The following is a 21043-nucleotide window of genomic DNA, read 5'->3' as shown; positions in this document are numbered from 1 at the left end:
TCTACTCCAGCTAATTTAAGGATTTGATATGGATTATACAGAGATGGAAAATGGCAAGATTTAAGTTTAATGAATATCATGGTGACGTGAATAAGTCAGTATTGTAATTTCAATGAATAAAAACTTTCGAAATGGTTAATACTCAAGATCCTGTGAATATCTAATAGCAGAATGGCTGAATGTAAGAAATAAATATTCATCTCAGCAAGCTGAAAAATCTGTCCATCCCTCTTCTTTAAACCTGGGCGGTGAGCGAGCCAAAGACGCTTTCAGAGCCAGGGTCATGCAGTGCTGCACTCTTGTAAAATACCTTAGCTTTAGCTTTTCCTCTGCCATGTCAGGTTTTATAGACCGGTGGGATTTAATTTGTTTATCAGTACCACCCACCCCTCTGTCAGTGAAACAGCGGGACCTCCCTGACTGCAGTCCTACAGACTGACAGGGGCCATTTTTGCCTTTATTTCACAGTGACTGCCGCGATGCAGACAGGAAACGCAGGGAGGGAGACAGAGGGAGCCACATGTAGATGTGTCCCACATAAATTATGATACTTCAAGCTTTTTGAAAGACTTTTGATTCAGTGTGATGAAGTAAATTGTTTCATCAGGTATTTGATTTGCTGAATTACCTAAAACATTCTCATCTGGTTATTTGAGCCATAAACAGCCTCTCAGTTGTTTTCCCAGGTAATTCAGTAAACCACAAAATGTGATACACGGATATGTTTCAGTCTCTTATTTTCTTAAAAGCCCTTCTAGAGACAGCTGTTGCAAATTAGTATTTGCTATGGAGACTAAATGTGCATCATAAAGCTGTTTTCAGCTTGGCTACAATATATGTACTGTTTTTAGTAGAAAAGCAGCAAATCCTCACAACTGAGAAGTCAGAATTACAGAATGTGAATTGGGATACTTCTGCTTTAAAAATGATTTCATCAATTTACAGATTAACTATTTCAGCTGTAATCCTTGTCAAGACCAAGTAGTATCTAAAGTGAAACTAAAGTAGAGGGTCATGGAAATAATAAAATTCAACGATAGTGATGCAAACATAGTATTACATTGTTGGCTCCATTTTTTAGGATTTTCTTTAAACCCAGCTAACTTATGTTGTACACTGGTACAGAAATTATATTCACATTATTGGCCAGTTATTACATTATCGACTTTGGTATGGTGTGAAATGCAATTCAGTTGGTGCCATAAAGGCCTTTGTCACCTCTGATTTAGTATCAGGAGCCTGAATTGCCCAATGACGTCACTGTCTGTGTTTCTTTCCCACCAATCACGCTGCAGGTGTGGGGAGAGCATGCTGTGCGTGGTGCCCGACATCTCTGCCTTCCGCGAGGGCTGGCGCTGGGTGCGGCAGCCCGTCCAGGTGCCCGTCACGCTGGTTAGGAACGATGGCATCATCTACTCCACCACACTGACCTTCACCTACACGCCGGAGCCCGGGCCGCGGCCACACTGCAGCGCCGCCGGCGCCATCCTGCGGGCCGGGAACTCCAGCCTGCTCAGCAACAACAGCCAGGAGGCCGGCCCCGGCGTCTACGGCCCCAACAGCACCTCCAGCGCGGGAGTCACATCCTCATCCTCCACCGCCGCGGCCGTGGTCTCCTAACGCACACCGGGGGGCCGCTCAATACGATATGCCTTGAGAGCAAACGTACCACAAGGTATATGAAGACTTATGGGAAATAATAAACAAAAACTGACTCACTCTAAAGTGCTGCGTATTAATATTGGATACAAAGAAGCTGAAACAAATCGGTGGGAGCGAACGCAGGGGAAATCTGAAGGAGGAGTGACACCACCGTGTTGTCAGCCAACGGGAATAAGCGAAAAGTGCTCCTCGCCACGCCCCCTCTCCTGTGGTTACTTTAGGGACCTGCCGATCCAGTTCTGGTGTTTGGAATGCAGGCTCAGAGCACCAGCACCTTTCTACGGCTGCAACAACAACAATACATCCACCGGCGTGTACAAAAAATCCTCTCGGAAAGGAAAGTATATTTTGTGCGCTCCCCCTCCCGCCCTGCCCGCCCGCCCGACCCCATTTGTTTTATAATTATTCCTTTTTGTTTTGCGTTCCTTCGCCTTCGTTTGTGGTTTCAAAAGAGGGCTGGATGTATTGTTGTTGGAGGGAGCACGAGGATGCAGAGGGACTCACATAAAACGTGATGATAACATAGTTTTTATGGACCAAGGATCTTGTATAAGCTTTAGTAAAGGTACATTTTTCTCCATACCTTTTTTGTATTAAACATATAGTACACTTTTGTTACCAAATAGTTTCTATTCTTCCTCTGAGCTTGGGCTTTGTTTTCCCCCTTTTGAGGTCCAAAACCCCCCAACCTGTATGTTATTGCGACCTTACTACAAACGCCTGCTTTGAACTTTTTTGTTTTGATACTCTCTCTTCTTCTGTTGGGGAAAAAAAATCTGAAGTCTGGGTTGTTTATTTTACATAAGCGAAGGTTGTTTTATGTTTGTCCTTTTTTTTTTTTTTTTTAATCGGGGAATAACCTCAGAGGGCCTATGTTTTATCATTGGTTTTTATGAAGTCTTTAAAAAGAAAAGCTTTAAGCAACGCCTCTGCCTTGCCTGCAATACTCTATGTGCGCTATGTCTCCTTTCGGAAAGTATACACATCAGTACATCTCAACATGGAGCCATAGCAACGTTTGCAGAATACATCAAAAACTAGACTTCCATGGTTACGAAAACAAGTCAAACTAATGTTACAAGCGTTAAAGGATAGCCTTAGTACTGTATATTCTTACTGTGTGCACAGTCAAACCGGTCACATATCTTAATATCCTGTATCTGTTGCTCTATCGGTCACTGTATCAGAAAATGTTGTGAAACTTGTCTCTCAACACCTAGCGAGGTGTCTTCCAGTGTGTGCTGTAGTTCTGGTGGCATTTAACTCCAAAAAAAAAAGACTTTTCAATTTGATGTGGCCTTAACTGATAACTTCAATTACTACAAAACAACTTCACTTTTTCTTATCTGCTGTTTACTCACCTTGGAAGAACCTTTGCATAGCACAAAAACAAGCTAATGCCTCGCTTCTTATTACGGGGAGCTCTGCTGTTTTCAAGCTCGATTCTGCTGCGGCTCCAGAAACCACGTCGTCATGCAAAGCAGCCTTCTTGAAGGATCTCTCGGCCTTCGTTTTTTTTGGTGTACAAGTACAATGAGCCCAGTTTTTTATTCTCATGCGGTGCCCAGCACCTTTTCACTTTTGGTACAATGTCTCACAGTGAGCGCTGTAAGCTCTTTTCAGCCTTCTTTTTTCAAAAAGAAAAAAAAAAAAAAAAAAGGATCTCCTGTGGTTTATTATCTTTGCAGAAAAACAAAGCGTGTGTACATTGAGTAGTTGCACTCATCTGTGTTTCATGGCGACCGACCGCGTCTCCTGTAGGAGTATAAAGGCCTTCTAAATGTGTATTATTGAAGATGTGCATTTTCCAAACATAACAGCAATATTGTACAGGTCATTTTCATCGTCTTTGTCCGCCTGAGCACTAGTTCACCAGCCAGCAAATATATATGTGTGTGTTTGTGTGTGCGGATGTGTGCGTGACTGTCATATGTAGTTGCTGTAATGGAATATTGAGTCAGACTCGCTCCATTTCAAAGTGTGCTCCAACTGCTCTCCAAAAGAAAAAAAAAAAAGGAAAACCTTGAGGATTCACAAGGTTTTTCTGTCTTCCACCAGGATCCAAATGATAATTGACTCTTCATAAGTCACACCTCTTTTTGCGCCGTGTTGAAGTAACAGTTGAGCAAACTTGTGGTGGAGCCTCGGTCGTCTTTCTCCTTTCCTGTTTCCTGTATTTAGGCTGATGCACTTGGTTCGTCTTAGATTAGCTTGCTAGTTAACTAGCATTTTTCAAGCATTAATAATCAGTTGTAAAAAGCTAGTTAATGATTGATTAAGATTAACTAGTAGGTCTGTCACGATTCACCAAACCGATTCGATCTGACTTTCAATTTTAAGAAAACAAATACTGGGAAAACTGTTGATTCTGTCTTTCAGTTCTGGTCTTAAAATCAAAAGCAAGCTGAAGATGTTTAAAATATGTGGACCTGTAAAAGTTGCATACAGTCACAACTAAAGTTAGCTCATGTTAGCAAACCCCTAAGCAAAAGGTTGATTGACATAGATTTGCTAACTAGATGTAACTAGCTAGTTAACGTTGATGGAGACTAGCGAGCTGCAGATGGTTAAAAGATGTTGCTGGGGGACCTGTGATATGACACACGTCACATCTTAGCTTAGCAAATCCTAGCTAATTATCTTGCTAATCTACGTGAATGGTTAGCTAACAAGTTAGCCAGCGTTTTGCTAAGATTAGCTAATTTAAGATGTGACTCACTTTTACGTGTCCCACAGAATCATATTTTAACACAGGGGTTCTCAAACTCTTTCATATCAAGGACCCCCACAGTAATTTCACATTAGACCACGGACCTCCAGTTGAGAGGGTTTTGAGTGTTTCCACTCTAAGTAATTTTTTTTTTAAATTTTCGTTGATCTCAAGACCCCAGTTTAAAAACCAACTTTATCTGATTTGATTTTCTTGACCGTAAATGAGCCTAGCACAAATCTAAGTCGAGGAAACAGGAAAGGAGAAAGTTGACCGAGGTTCTGCCCAGTACCAAGCTAGCTCAACTGTTATTGGAGCGCAGAGCAAAAAGGGGCGGGGCTTAGAAAGGGTCAGTTGTGGATAAACATTCAAAGGCAATACTTGTGATTTTAGTATTACAGTACAACTGTATACACTTCCGGGGAAAAAGAACAACGATACTGTAACTTGAATGTCTGCTTGATGAAGTATTTCTGAATTTTTCTTACAAACCCTTGAAATAGGAACAAAAAAGGATTCGCTTGCACCCCCCTTTCATTGTAAAAAAGATAAAAAGTTAAGTTATGCCCCATGTTTCACCACCCTTGCCCACCTGTCAGTCATTAATGTTAAATGTTTTATATTGTAATATTGATATTTTTTAAATTATTGGTACAAAGTCTCCCCTTGTCTTATGTCAAAAAAAAAAGAAAAAGAAAAGTGCATTATTGCCCGTGCTGCCTAGGTTGGCCTGGGAGTGTATTTTTTTAAAGAGGCCACTTCCAGTCTGTCCTGGAACTGTCGAGGAGTTGGTGCTGCAGCGGTAGTGTAGCGTCCAAAACCTGAATATTTTTGCGCTTCTTCACACTGAACTCTTTGTGACAAGCTGCAGGTCAACCTGAACCCTTTACTCTGCAGGATGGAGGTCACGAAATCTTAACTGTAGATTTTTAACTTGAGTGTTTTTTCTATGTTTACTAGCTCTAATTTTTTTTTTTTTTAACATAGCCTCCGCATTAGCATCACACCCCTCGCCCAGCCACCCTCGAGCTTTTGGATGTTTTTGGGTTTTTTTTGTTTACATGTCGAGCCGCCTCTTTTAGGCTTTACCACCCCTGGCTCTCCTCTTCATCTCCTCACGCGAGTCTGAACGGAGCAGCTTTGTCACATCTGCTCAAACTGAATAAAAAAAAAAAAGGGGGTGATGCATGCTTTTAAAAACGAAAAAATGTGTCGCCTTGACAATCTGAGCTGGTTTACAGTTTATTTTTTCTCTTCAAAACGCCTGGAGTTTTAAGAGATAGGGAGGAATACAGAATAACTTGATAACACGCCTCACTCATAAGCGGTCAAAAGTAATGTTACATGCCTTCTTCTTCTTCTTCTTCTTCTTCTTCGCTGTATTAACCTGGCGACAAAGCTTTCAGAGAGGAAAAAAAACAAACCACCATCTCATTAGCTATGCTTTTTACAAAAATAACTGGTTTCTTTCTCTTTGTGTGTCTGGTCATACTTGTGTTTGCTCTTCCAAAAGCAGCTGTTCTTGTGTTTTGTTTGTTTGTTTTTTTATAATGAGCTCTGAACAATGTATGTATCCTCTAATATGCCAAATGTCTTTTTATAATGTAGTTTTCATGCACTGCTAAACAAAACAGGGCAGAGTGAGAGGCAGCTTTAAACAAATATTAAAAAAAAAGGAGTGTGGAGCCCTTCTCTGTCGCACTCAGCCTTACTTCTCCTTAAGACTATTTGGCTGTTTGCACTACAGAGCGCTAACCTTTCTTTTTTCTCTCACACATTTCATCCTCACTCTTTATCGCTCATGTTTATGTATGTACATTTGGAGTTTCACCCCCTCCCCTCCTTTTCTTTTTTGTTTTTTAACATGCAGCCTGTTATGCTTAGCTTTGCTACGGTTGGATCACCTTTTTTTTGTTGTCATTTCCTCCTCCTCCTCTTCTTCTCCATGTCCTTTCACTATCTTTCACTCTCACTGTATCTGTGTATTATTCTAGTAAATGGTAAGCAGAGGTGTCATTGTGGTAGTATACTCAGTGCTCAAAGGGTTGCTGATGGTAGAAACCTGTGCCGTTTGTAACATTTAGCAATAACGTCAAAACAAAGGGGACGGTTTTTTTGATAACATACGTTAGTTTGTTTTTGTACATATTGCAGCTCCAGGTCATGCTCAAAATCTGTATGTCATTAAAAGAAGAAAAAAACGAGAAAAAAACTTGCAATATTGGCATAAAAATGAGAAATAAAAAAGTGATATAAAATCTCACTTTGTGTTACGTTTTTAATTGTCAGAATAAGCATGTACTTTTTTTTTTTACACTTCTTTTTTTTTTTCGTTTTTTCCAAAATGATGGAAGCCCATTTCTGTCGATGTGTTAAGAAAAAAATATCCTAGGAGTATTATAATGAGAAACTTTTTCACTGATTTGATGTACTATATCATAATTATGAAATACTAGCTCATAATTTTGACAGAAATTCATTTTATGAGACATAAACGCTCATAAACTTGTTATAAGATACTTATTTTAAGATACTAATTCATTATTTCAGTTCGTTTCATTGGTTCATCACATTGGCAGAATGGGCTTCCATACTAAATGATTCAGGTTTTAGCTGAAAGAGCACAAATGAATTACCCTTTTTATGTAAAGAAAAGCATTTTGTTGAGCCGTTTTCTTCTTTGCCCAGTCTCCAGTGACAGTTAAGCGTCTCCCAGTGGCTGCAGGGTGAAGGAGGGTAGGCCTGTGGGCATACCAAGCCCAAATGGAGCTCTTATCCCTGGAAAGAAGTCCCAGCAGATTCCCCCTTTTCTTTCCGTCACTTGCCCGGGCCCTAATGCCCTCTGTCCTTTAGATCCACTTTCATTAAAGCCGTTAAGAGCTCCGCGTTACTGTGCCCCGAGTCTTGGCTGACGCCGTTGCACGCTGGGCACTGGAGGTCTTTATATGGTCAGCCAGACGTCGGATATTCGGAGATGGTCTGTGCATAACCGAAAGAACACAACACCATTCGCAGAACCACTTTCAGATGTATGTAAATAAAAAAAACCTGTAAAATCACTGGGATTACATTCAGTTGTGTGCTCGCAGGTTTAACAGGACTGCTGTCAAAATAGGCACAATATCATGCAATAACACAAGATATTTTAAAAGCAAAAATCTCCTAAAAAGTAAGAATTAACACAACAACACTGGTCATACAATGAACGTTGCAACGTATTGATACAAGAGGACAAAATGGGAATAAGTTGCTACATAAACGCTGCTGCTGCTAACAGTATATTTAACACTATCAGTGGAAATCAGGTGAGTAATACTGGGACTTCAGTCTTTGAAGAAGAGGAGATACAGGTGTTTAAAGTCACACAGAATGATAAGGCCTCTCTCCAGTTCCCGTCGTACACACAGTACAACCCCAAGGCGCACACACACACACACACACACACACACACACAGTGGGTCAAGGACGACAGCAGAACTGTTTGTGCACTGGAGGATTGTTTTGAAGCTGCTGAGTACAGTTACATCGCTGTGTGACAGGCATGTTTTTCACCCTCCAGCATCTGAAAGAAATTAAAGGGCCATTCTGGAGATTTTTTTTTGTGTGCCAGTTTCCTAATAGAACATGAATAGTTTAAGTCACTGCTGCTTTGTGCTTACCATTTCTCTCATGTATTTTCCTAGCTTCCAGGCAGCCATTTGTTGGCAATTATGTCTGTATGTCTATTTTTTATGGAAATGCAGATGTACAAATTTATCTTTTTCTCTGGGCTCTTTAAGGCCTTCTTGTCCATGTTGGCTTTAAAGTTGAGTTTAAAAAGTTGTCCATTTGTGTGATGAGACAAACTCTTGATAAAGATGAGATATGATCGAAGATCAGATCAGTTATTTCATGCCCGTCATTTCTGTCTTTTTAAAAACAGCTTCATTGAGACCCGGGTAGGTGGGGTTTACCACATCGGACGTTGGTGTGAATGAGGTAAGTAAGAAAATGTACTTTTTTGATAATTCTGATGAGCTGATTGTCTTGTGGTTTTGGATATTTCTCACGTGGTGACCCGGGTTCAAAACACTCAACTGTATGAAAGACCCTTTTGGTTTGGTCCCTCTTGTCCCTTTTGTCCTCAAAACAGTGTGCAACGATGTGCAACAGGCTTTGAAGTACGTTTTTTTCTCATTTGGCGCCATATTAAAAAGGCAGTGCAGTGTGATGGTGTGCACAACAGGGTGAACAACGCACCAGCTTTTCTGTTTAAACACGTTTTGATTGGTTTTGTTGTCACTGAACACGACCCAGTAGTGGGCTGTGGTGGGTGAGTGGGTTAGGCACACAGCTTCCACCCAACAGAATGAGGTTTGACTCCCATGTGAAGCTGACTGAAAGGCTTTCTGGCAGAAAGATTTCTGGCAGAAGGCTCCCATGTGCCACCAGTGGCCATAGATGACGACTTAAATGTAAATGTATAGAATAATTGGTATTCTACTTCATAAAAACACTCACTTGCTGTGTGAGATCCTTCATCAAGACTTTATATGACCAGGTATCCTGCCTGGACTCTGCCAGCTTCAGGGAAACAACAGAGGCCGTATTCACAAAGCTACCTACTGCAAAGAGTTGCACCTCTGAAAATCCCCTCAAAGTTAAGAGTAGATCCTGGTAAGGATAAAAGTTCATTCACCTAAACATCTTCACCCTTACAAGTGCTCCCACGGTGAAAAACTGTTGGGAGTAGGGAGCAGGACTTATAAGAGGTTCTTCAGCAGAGGAGAAAATGGCAGAAAGACAAAGGGGTGGGAGAAATACTCTCCAAACAATGAATGTCAGTGAGTTAATGAAATGCTACTGATTAGATTACGCAGAGATAATGTTTGTGATCAATCTTACTAGTTGTGCTCACATAATAACAATAAACTTAATCACCTTTCTTAACAATGTTACAAAGTGTTTCACTAGAGGAAAATAAAACCAGTCCAACACTAGAAAGGAAAGTGATCACAATCGTGACGCAGTTCATTTAATTTCCGCTGGACGTTCACACCCTGCCAGCTCACAAAATGCCATTCATGGACACAGCAGGATTCCCCCATTGATATCAAATTTATTAAGTGCTAAAATGACCAGCATGGTAAATAAACACAAGCAAACAAATATAACAACTATCAGTGTGTGAAAAGGCTACTGCACAGGTAAGCCTGTGTTTTCAAACATTCTGTAGATTAGTTTTAAAGTCTGGCTTACAATTTATTCAACAGAGATGTTCTTAAATATTAGTCAAAATTACATAATGTCTTAACAGAGAAAAAAAACTTGATTTCAGTATCAAATATATACTAATTATCACTAAGAGTTATTTCTTTTTTTGATCAACCAATCAAATTCTGTAAAAGAATGAGTCATACCTGGTAACAGAGTCAACCACACCTCCACACTAAGATAAAAGTTTCCTAAATCACTCCAGAGATGGGGCTCCTCGCTATAATTTTTCAGGCTAACTTAGGAGCTCTCTCAGGAGTTTTTGCAGTATGTTTGTGAATACGGCTCCTGCCTGTGTTGTTCTGCTGTGAGAGCGCTGCAGCTCCATAGTTATGGACAGTTATAACCATGTCATGTCACACTCCAAGCTAAAGCAATATAGCTGCTCGTAAACTGGTGCTATAAGCACTGTGAGGGCTTTATGTTAAGACAACGCGCCGCAGATTTCCTTCAAGGGCCAGAGCTCTTATACACACACACACACACACACACACACACAAATCAGTCCAGTTTAGGTCAGCTCACTCCAGGCTGATGCACGGATGCCGGTGTAGGTGAAGCGTGTGCTGCCTCCGCTTGGCGGGGTATGGCCGTTCTGCTCAGTGGTCATTGGCCCCGCTCTTGATCTGCCCATTTCCCCTTTAGCCGTCCCTGTTCCAGCTGACCTCCCTAAGCCGCCGCTGCTCCCTCCGCCGCCCCTCCTTAAGCAGCTGCAGCAGGTGAACGTGGCCAGCATGCCCTGGCGGAAGCGCTTGTTCATGAAGCAGTAAATGATGGGGTTGACGCAGGCCGAGGTGTAGGACAGCAGGTGAATGAAGGAGATGGGCGCCCCGGTCAGGCGGTAGGCAGAGTGCCGGTCGAAAGCCTGCCACGCGTTGACCACAAACACGGGAGTCCAGCACAGGAAGAAGAGGAAGACGATGACCAGGAGCATGCGGATCACGCGCTTCTTGGCCATCAGGTTGGCCGTGGAGTTGCTGCCACACACACGGCCCATCGTGGATTTGCTGCTGGAGTTGGTGAAGCTGCCTGTAATGCTCTTCCTCTTTGACGGCTGCATGTAACAGCCGTCGCTGTCACCGGGCTTGATGCTGCCAGTGCTGGATTGTCTGTCTGTCACAGGAGGAAATGTGAGAAGACAAAAAACGGAGTGTGAGAGTGAAATTTTATCAGCAGCAGTTTTTTTTAAAAAAGGAAGGCACAAAACCTTCCTGGACCTGCAAGTTGGGTTCATATCTGTCACTGAAGACCTGCAAATGGAAAACTCCTAACAGCCAGGGCTGCATTTCCAGAAGATTAGGGTGAAAAACATTATGTTTTATGTCAAGTTAAAGGAAAGAGACCAGATTCAGTGGTTCAAAGTATTGTTGGTGTAGTCCTGACACACCTTATAGAGCTCAGCAGTGAGGTTCTGAAAGTAAAATTCCCCAATTGTTTTCAGAAAAAACATGTTTTATTTGCGATATCATGCAGAAATACCACATTACATACAATCCTTAAGTATAACAGCAACGTCTCTGATTGGTGGAGCTCACTGTTACCATGGAAATGTTTACTGCAGCTACAAACAGGTATTAGGCCAGCTGGACAGGTAGCTAACATTAGCTAATATGAGTCATACTAATAATGTTGTTATGCTGCAGTGAATATAAGTTATATAATATATTACCACATATTACAACAGTCTTTATAACAATATAAACACAAAATAATGACAAAAGTTAAATCTAAGAAGAAGCTGTGTTGTTCACAAGGGTTTATGGGATGAGTAGTTCTTTCACTCTTGAAATAATTATGTACAGTCTTGTATCTTTGCCCTTTTTTTTGAGTTTTTTAATCTTTTTGTCTTTTTGCTTTGAATCAAATGTTTTATGGTCATGATTCATCTCATAGTTGGTTGGTTTAGTGTCAGACTTAAAACTCTTCGTGTGAGGATTTTTCGGGACATCAAAGGAGTGAATGAACAGGAAATTCACCTATTTTCAGAAATGAACCTTTCTTCACTCTTGTCTCTTTTCACTCTGTGCGTCAGCAACAGTGAAGCAAGTTTGGCACCTGTTGGATCCTCAGTCAACCTTTTCCTTTCCTGTTTCCTGTAATTAAATATGCTATATCCTGGCTTCTCTATGTTGAAAAGAAAGGATGTTGCTGGGTGCACTGAAAAACCAATATAACAGTCATATCAGAACTTAGCTAAAACACTAGCTATTTAAAATATGCTTCCTTGAAACAGTTGCTTTAGACTATATTTAGCCAGAAAAACAACATGGTTAGGTTTAGGAAGTAAAAACACTTGCTTAGGTTTAGGAAAGGTCGTGGTTTGGGTTCAAATAATTCCGCTAATCCAGGATGTTATCTAAGAGGGTGTGTCGTGTAATATAGTGTGTGTGTCTTAAACTGTGTGAGGATGCAGATCAACTCTTCCCTACTAGCTACCCAGTTAGCTAGCCTTTTGTTAACTTCTCTTTAGAATAGCACATCCACCTTTAAGATGTGGACTATTATGTCACTTTTACAGGTCCGACTGCAACAGGTTTAAAGTTTGGTTTTATTTTCAACACAGCTGAGCCTAACACATAGATCTAAACACAGAAAACACAAAAGGAGAAAACTGATCGAGTTTGACCATCGTAGTAAGCCTGCCAGCTTTCTTTTAATCACCTGTTTTTACTGTCATACCTCTGTTAGATTTCCTGCTGGACTGCTCAAACTTGATGCCCCGGTAGAGTTCCAGGGAAATAAGGCCATAGGCCGTCATCATGACGATCCCGGGGATTAGGAAGAGCAGCAACAACAGAGACACGTACCTGCAAGGGACAAATTTAGGGGGGTAAGTGGATGCAAACATACAAATGCTGTGTCTAATTTAAATCAACACCAGAGCCAAATTGCTTTGCTAAAATTAGAAAGCCCTGCCCTTGAGTTGAGGCTAGTATCAACATGACAACATGATTCTTGCAGTTGGTATGTTGGTATGGTAACAAAATTTTCATCATTTAATCCAGTCCAGATGAGCACATGTGCTGTTTTTCAAATATGCTTTCTACATAAATGTACTGTTCAACTTGACTTTATTAGTAGACATTATTTTAAATTGTGTGCTTTTATTTTGAAGTGTCGGATCTGTGTCGTGCCAGAAGATTTCCCCCAGTGGTCGTCTCTCACCAGCAGCGCCAGACTGAGAAAATCAATAAAGGGGCCATCTGAAATTAGCAATGGGTTACTTTAGCTGCGGCACAATCTGAGTGTGAGACACCCTGGTGGGACAGTAAGGCAACGACACTCCCTGATGCACTTATTTTCAGCTCACCAGGACTGCTGGATGACGTCATTGGGCCACACCAGGCGACACATGTGCCCAGTGCTGTTGTTGCGGCGGATGAAGGGCTTGAGGGTGCTAGAAATGGGGTAGGGCAGCATCAGGATGAAGGACGCCACCCAGGTGGCAGTGATGACCTTGGCGGCGTGGGATTTGGTCTGCCACGTCCTGGAGGTTAGTGGGTTGCAAATGGCGCTGTAGCGCTCCAGGGAGATGGCCACCAGGTTGAATGTGGAAACACTTACTGAGACACCTGCACAGATCAGGAAGCCAAAAAATAAATCTCTGAAAAGTTGGCAGATTGAGTGTTGAGCTCATCACTTGTTAGAAACTGGTGTAGAATATCTCATAAAAACACGCACGCTGAAAAAGATGGTGAAAGCATCTCAGCTGCCTCCTGGTGGCAGGCTGCGGTACAAGTTATAAATACTACAAACTAGAAACAAGTAGGTTTGTTGCCTCTAACCACATGGTTTTGTTGCATTTAACCAAGTACTTTTGTTGCATTTAACCAAGTAGACTTGCAGCCTTTAACCAAGTAGTTTTGTTGCCTTTAACCAAGCATTTCCCCAGCCTCCTGAGTGATAGCTCTGTGTTTGACCCATTCATTCATCACAACCTCGAACCTCCGTGGACTTTGTTGCTTTTGTAGCTAAATTCAGAGTCAAGGTATAAATAGCTAAATAGCTGTCGTTTGACTCTTCTCAGCCAGGTAAAAATAGACAGCCCTTCCCTTTCGTTTTTGGTTTGTCTCCCCCTGCCATGGGCCTTTTAACACCGAAAATGGTCAGCATCCTCACAACATGTCGCTGTGTTTACTGTAGTGCATGTGATGCTGCAGCACATTAATTTGTCGACACATTAAATTTAACTGTTGAGCAGCGACAGAGCACAGCCTGCTCTGCCTGTTGCCAGATCAGCGTTAACACACTCAGTAACAATAACAAGAACAACTATAAATACATTCAAATAATCTCTATGTACAATCCGAGAGGAGCGACACATAAACAGATAAACAAATGGACAAATGAGGCAATAAACTTGGACGACGGCGCTCTGATCTCACCGAACGGATAAACAGAGCGACAGGAAGTACAGAGAAAAATGAAAATCGGATTTCCTCGCGGGCCTGTAATTGGATAAAAATGAAATATTAGTAAAAGTACATCATCTGTAATGACTGCACCTTATTACAAAGCTCCCAACAGAGGCTTCCTGAGAGGCAGAGGAACAAACCTGGGGAATATATCAAAATTAAAAGCAAATTAAAACCCAGCAAGAGTTGATTCACATCCCTCATGAGGTTGACTCATCTCTCTTGAAGCTGTTGGTGGTTTCCGTTATTGATTGTTTGAGAAGTCATTTAGACGTGAATTAAATTGGAAATAAGTATAAAAATTGATAAGTGACGAGTCTTTTTGTTTCTAAATGTGTGTTTGTAAAAAAGGAAGAATTCAAACTCAGCCGTACGGTGATGGAGAACATGTTTCGAAGGATTTTGTACAGGTTTTCAATTATATGAGTTTGCTGGCTTTAAGACTATAAGCTAAACTAAAAGTCGGCATCTTGATGTGGTTATGTGCTATTTTGATCATGTTTATCATGATTATGTTAATTTTCTTCATGCAACAACAGGAAATGGAGAAAACAGCTTCAAAGGAGTCCATTACTCCATCTCAAGGGAGAAAAGTTCAGCGTGGTTCTTTGAAAACGTGTAGACTTTTGTATTCATTATTTTATTGACAATTAACATCAACAACAACAGTTGTGGTTTTTTTTGTCTGTTTCACCTCCTTTGGCTCTGTCTCATTGAAGCAGGTCAAGCTTTTTAACATCATTGGAGACATTTGGGATAATGTAAGTAAACATTTCAACAACATTTATATAAAACATTGGTTTTTAGACATTTTCATACATAGATTTTACATCTGAAGGAGTCACAATCAGTGTTTTATAGGCTACCAAATGTCAATATGAAGAGGGTCATTTACAGTGATGATTAAAAAGATTTATCACCCATGGAGCTCTATAGTCTGAGCTTATTGTTTAGCTGTCCAGCCCACAGCTTTACTTTACTGATTTGTTCATTCTCACCGCTCTCATAGTGTTGTTTCTAGTCGCACAAGGCAGCTTTGGACGGTCAGGAACGTCATTTACAATACTTCTGGATTTGTAAGACTTCTTTGTCACGTCCTGTGGTTGCAGCTTGCTTAAACTATTGGCTGTACTGCTACACTGCCCTCACGGCTACCAAAGTCACTGCTCTTTCAGGAAACATGCACAAGTACGAAGGAAATGCGTGCAGAGTGCAGACAAACGGCTCCATCCGTGTCCGTATGCGTATCTGACGAAGAGCATAAATGAGCTTTAATATGTAACTGTTTGCCAACAAGTTTGCAATATCAACTAAAAATGTAATGATGCTGCAAAAGTGTGCAACAGACATGCCAGTCCACCAAGACAGTGTCATGTTTTGCCTCATCTAGGCCCAAAAACGATGTGCATTTCACGGTAAAGTTAGCAATAGCATGTATGCAACTTTCAAAAAGACTTGTTGAGAATCATTTTAGGTGACAGTCACAGTTTGGTTAGGTTTAGGCAACAAAACTACCATATTTCACTTATCCATCCACCCCAGTGCTCCTTAAATTCATCTTTTTCTCCCGTCATTATTGCCCCCCACTAGCACCTTGGTAAATCTGTGTGCTTTTCGTGCCTAGGCAAAGCAAACGAGGCAGTGAAATGGTACGCTGTGATGGATCTGTGGGTCTATTATTTGTTTTAGCATGTGACTGGGCAGGATATGTCACAATATCACAAATGGTTTCCATGGCTCTCAGTTTGTGTTTGTCGGAGGTTAGAGTTTCCACATCTGAAAATTCTGCTTGTACACACACGTCTTAAACTTCAGAGGGAGAAAAGTGAGACCCTTTCACCCTTCAGAGGATGCATGTGAAAACAGCCTTTAGTGTCAAACTCTGCATATAAACCATTCTGCACACTGACACTCAAACATCCAAGTGAAGTAACAACAAGCCAAACACATTTTTGAGTAAAGGGAGACTTTAAAGTTCTGTTGACTTCATTCTGGTGCAAACTGATTGGATATAGACTGCATTCCTCATTACAAGTTAGTTTTGTTACCCATGTCGTTCCTCACACCATCCATCATTTTGCCCAAGACTCTGTGATTATTCACGAATAGAAAAGGAAACAAAAGCCTGGGCCGCAGATAAAAATTATAAATATAGTAGCAGGAAAAGCTGAACTGTTGCTGCAAATATGGCTCCAGGTAAATCTACACTTTGTGACAACATGTTTCCTTTGACCAGAGCTGTTTTTAGTTCATTTTTAGCTCAAGCTCATTAAACCACCAGGAGCACTTGAACGTGCAGAGAAATGAACCTTGCACAGGACGTGGCCTAAGATGACTTCCATTATCCTCGCTAATGCAATAAACAAGGCAATAACAAAAACACAATAATAATAATGCACCATGGACACAAAGAAGTGAATCATTTTCATTGGGGAGGCAGAAGTATTTGGAGATGGAAGAAATGGTGCAGTATGACAACAGTGTATTGCTGCCACTCCAGAAAAAGAAAAACGGATCAGCATCCTGTTATAACCTGAAAAATTTACTGTTACAATACAATGTTTTTTCACATTATAACAAGATATTTACACATTATTACAACACACAAACGTATGACTTTATGTTATAACAATTTATTTCACAACATTATAACTAGAGTATAACATACAGTGAGAATGCCTATAAAGCTAACAAATAAAAACAATATGCATTATATTCAGTTAAAAATAAGTTTCCAGATGCATTTTAATCAACCAGGACAGAAATAATTTGTATACAGTAATTACATGAAAATGAAGATGAATGTGTATTTCACATTCATCAATTTAACTATAAAGGAAGAGTAAAGAAGAGAAAATAAGAAATATATATTAAAATTTAAAGATAACTAAACATCCAAAACAAAGACAGTCACTCACCCATGAAGTACATGACCAGCTTGCATATGCCGGTGCCGAAGATGAAGTCCCTCATGAGGTTGGGGATGAGGGTGAAGGGGATGCAGACCAGAGACACCATCAGGTCGCTGATGGAGAGAGACAGCAGGAACAGGTTGGTGACGGTCCTCATGCGCCGGTTCCTCACCAGGACGGCGATGATGAGGCTGTTGCCCAGGACGCTGAGGAGGAAGATGAGGCTGTAGAGGACGATCCGCACTGTCTGGTCGATGTCTGAGACACAGTGTGTGGAGACACATGAGTACACACGCGCATAAAGTCTGGGTTATGTCATTCTTAAAATGTGACCTATTCTGACTCATCCTCACTCTTTCTTATATCCCTAAATTAATTTACATCTCCTACAACACTAATGTTCCTTAAATACTAATTAATGGACTTCTGTACAGAAGTTTGGTGGTCAGTTTGTGCAGAATAGTATTTTATGGCTGGGTATTTATTTCTAAACCCGATTAACCAAATTTAAACCTGGCAAGTTTAACTCAAACTCAATTCAAACTCCAAATTGAGTTTTATGATGCATTTCTTCTTGGTTTCACTAGTTGAACCATCAGAATTGTCTGCCAGTTGCTGCCAGGCAATAACAATAACAACAATAATAATAATAATGCAATAATAATAATAATAATTTTCTCAAAGAAGGAGAAATTAGAGCTTTTCAGCTGAGCCATCATGAGCCATCGTCATCAGCTGAGCTAACTAACTTTTTACCTAACCAGCAAACGACATGATATTTTGTTAACTTTTTTAACTAGTTACCAACCAGTGTAATGTTTTGTTAAGGAATGCAGAGCAGCCGGAAAATCAAACAGTTCCTCCCTCTTTTATTAGCTTCTTAACCAGAGCACTCAAATTCAACTTTAAGAGATTTTAAGCAAGCATCTCTATATATACATTAAATATAATTACTCTATTAATTATGATTTATATATTTCAGAAACAGATTAGTTTTTAATCATGCAGCAGTTCTGTCTAAGTTTAAATCTATATTTACTAATTTTAAACCTAATTTGCTAAATTCTGATCAGGGCCGGACAATATATTGATATACTGATATCATGATTTGAGACTAAGATAGTGTCTTAAGTTTTGAATAGACTGTCATTATATTATGATATGGCCTAAGTGTTGTTTCATCCTGGTTTTATGGTTGGATCATCCTGGTAAAATGATTTCATTTTCTGAACTTACCAGACTGATTGTCTTTACAGCCTTTATATCCACATCACTGATGATTATTTATCAAAAATCTCAGTGTGGTAATATTTTGTTAAAGCATAAGGTTTTGACTTTAATATAGTCACAATAGGAGAGGTATTAGGTTTAAAACATTTTAATATTTGATTCTTGTGTTGCCAAGCCCTAACAGAGAACATGTGTTTTAATTGAGATATATATTGTATATCGTGAAATAGCCTTAAAACATAGAGATATTACTGCAGCTATAAACCATATCACCCAGCCATGACTTAGATTAATGTAACTAACTGGACTAATCTTGGTTTAAATTAATCCTTGGGAGTCTATATGTTGGAGTGTCATCATAATAAATATGAATTAAAGTTCTTATGCTGCATACTATTTAATTCTCTATCCTGTAGCCATTCAGTGCCTAGTAGCAGTTATGTGCACTTGACATTGGCAGAATTAGCGCACAGTGACAAACATATGTGTCACTACTAACAGAGCAGACTACATCAGCTTTATGGAGGACCTGAGCCATACGCGTAATGCGCGCTGACACAAAAAATGCCCAAAGCAGTGCAGACAATCGGTCGAATTTTTTGAATAAAATTTAAATTAAGTTTCTAAATAAATCGTCGGGATGTTACATAACATTTGATATTGATAAAGAGATAAATTCACTGTACCTTGGGGTTCTGGTGACGGGTCCTGCTCACTCTCGCACTCCGAAATATTCTTGATCCCAAAATTACATAGAATTTTGTTCAGGTCAGTTGAATTTATGAGCATGTCGTGTATTGTAAACGTCTCCATTGCGCTTTCTCTCCTGTAGCCTCAAGTGAAATCAGTCATAGGAACAGCATTCGTCATGCTCTTGAGAAAAAAAAAAAAAAAAAAAAGATATGCTCCAGAGAATCAAAATTGTAAGGTTCCCTTCCAGTGGATTCAAAACAAATAAAAAACTATATTAGCCTAATAATAATAATAAAAACAAGAGTATTGTCTGTAAGTTTTCCGTGCGCTCCCAGTGTGGTGCGCTGCGCTCCACTGGCGCTCAGCGTTTCCAGCTCCTGACAACATGTGGACGGATCGCATTCTTGAGCGCTCAGCCCGCCTCAGCCCGAGTCTGAGCAAGTCAGCATCTCCCCTCCTTTCTCTTTTTTTATAAAACACCCAGCCATATATCACTGCCGTAATAGAGATGGTAGGAGGTACTGTCTGCTTTCAAAAAAGCTCAAATATTTCTAATTTGCAAGTGATGTGCATACAAATGTTGAAGCCAGAAAATTGAAGACGCATGAGTGAAATAAAATCTATTCTGTTGTGCATCTACTGTAGGGCATATATGTTCCCTTGACCCATTTCGGCCTGTGATACTGCCTGCTGTGGCATCTCATGTGAGCATGTCAGCAGCAATATGGAGGCTCATTGACTCGTGCTGTAATTGTTCTGATAGGTGGAGGGATGGGCTGTCATTAGAACAACAACTAAACAAACTCATATTCTTTGGAATCAGTCACGTGATGAGCTGCAGTGAGTTATTGTTTAATTATACTTCCTGTAAAAGCCAGCAAATTTTCATTTTCATTGTGGTTTTATGAACTCCTAAAGGCAGGGTGTTCACGTGAGTGAGAAACAGCTGGCTTGTTGTAACCTGTTAATAATAACAAGAGATGTCTTGGCTAATAAGACAGCAAATTAGTATATTTCGCAATGTTACACCATGAAATGCACCCTAAACCCAATTTGGCTCAGTTGACATCAGTTAAATCAATAAATCATTTTTTTTTTTTTTTTTTTTTTTTTTTTTTTTTATAACACTTTGCCTTGGTGGGAAATATATAATAAATAATAAAACGAAATACTTATGCTCTAATTCAATAATAACCTACAGCACTTATGGTGAAAATTAAAACTATGAAAATCAAGTGTTCTGTAATTCATGTCTAAGCAACATTTTAATGTTGAACTGGTTGAGAAGTAATTTGAACTACTTTGACTACTTTGTATAGTGCTGGATACTTTAATCTATAAAAAATAAATTATTTTTATTATCTGATCATATAACCATCAAAAGTAAAGTAAAAATAACATTTTTTCTCTCTTTACTCAAGTAAAGCATAAGTATCTTATGTACAGTATTTGAATAAGTAGACTTAGTTACATCCCAACTCTGATATTGATCATATGTGAAAATAGACTAGTTCATTGGTTGTGCCAATTATCTGCCATTTTGAGATAATCCTGTGCTCACCAGGTTGATAAACAAAACATGTCTGCAGTTAAAGTAGGATTTCTAAACTTTTAAAGTTTGGATTTGTTTCTGTAATATCAAACTGGGGGAAAATCCTATTGTATCTACTCATCCTATCTTAACTCAAGAGATAGGAAGTTTCTGGAATACAGCTATAACTCTTCTGCATCCTTCCTAAACATTTGCCAAAAGTTTTTCAGTCAACATGATATTTTCTAAATTTTAACACATTAATCCCATCCTAAATGACATCTTATGTAAACTGTTACTGGCTAGTGCTAAATATATTATGTTATATAATGTAGATTATAGGATAATGCAGTTGAATTTGTCTTAATATTGGTAAAATATTGGTATCAGCATCAGTCGTTGAACAACCCACATCATTCAACCATGAAATGTGTTTCAAATATGATATTACATTTATATTATGTGATATTATGTGTGTATTTCCTTGAATTTATCACACAAAACTTGTCACACAATTTGTAAGAGGCATTTTTAACTTGTGGAAATTTAATAACTAGAAGTTTAAAATATATCTAAATTAATCACCATTTGATATCGCTCTGATATACGGTCGGAACAGATTACTTTCAGCTCGGAA

The 21043-nt window shown here is 39.7% G+C and overlaps 2 protein-coding genes across 3 annotated transcripts in view; one reads left to right on the top strand and one right to left on the bottom strand.

Moving 5' to 3' along the window:
• The window catches only part of rbpjb (recombination signal binding protein for immunoglobulin kappa J region b), a 68767-nt gene extending 62132 nt beyond the window's left edge, over positions 1-6635 (top strand). For both annotated transcript variants that reach the window (XM_084713156.1, XM_084713157.1), the window contains one exon: positions 1296-6635. In XM_084713156.1, coding sequence (XP_084569282.1) covers positions 1296-1620 — 325 coding nt within the window. In that variant the 3' untranslated portion in view covers positions 1621-6635. The remainder of the gene's footprint in view (positions 1-1295) is intronic.
• Positions 6636-9961: 3326 nt separating this feature from the next.
• cckar (cholecystokinin A receptor) lies at positions 9962-19351 on the bottom strand. The gene is made up of 5 exons (XM_084713158.1): positions 18869-19351; positions 16959-17210; positions 12936-13197; positions 12305-12432; positions 9962-10738 (listed from the first exon to the last, which is right to left on the bottom strand). The coding sequence occupies exons 1-5, from the start codon at positions 18993-18995 to the stop codon at positions 10137-10139; spliced, it is 1371 nt and encodes a 456-aa protein (XP_084569284.1). The 5' UTR covers positions 18996-19351; the 3' UTR covers positions 9962-10136.
• Between the last annotated feature and the right edge of the window lie 1692 nt (positions 19352-21043).

Source organism: Lutjanus erythropterus, chromosome 23 (genome assembly GCF_056507025.1).
Source record: "Lutjanus erythropterus isolate fLutEry1 chromosome 23, fLutEry1.hap2, whole genome shotgun sequence".
In the NCBI taxonomy this organism is placed as follows: Eukaryota; Metazoa; Chordata; class Actinopteri; order Lutjaniformes; family Lutjanidae; genus Lutjanus; species Lutjanus erythropterus.
Note: the sequence above shows the minus strand (reverse complement) of the source record. Positions and strands in the feature narration are given on the sequence as shown.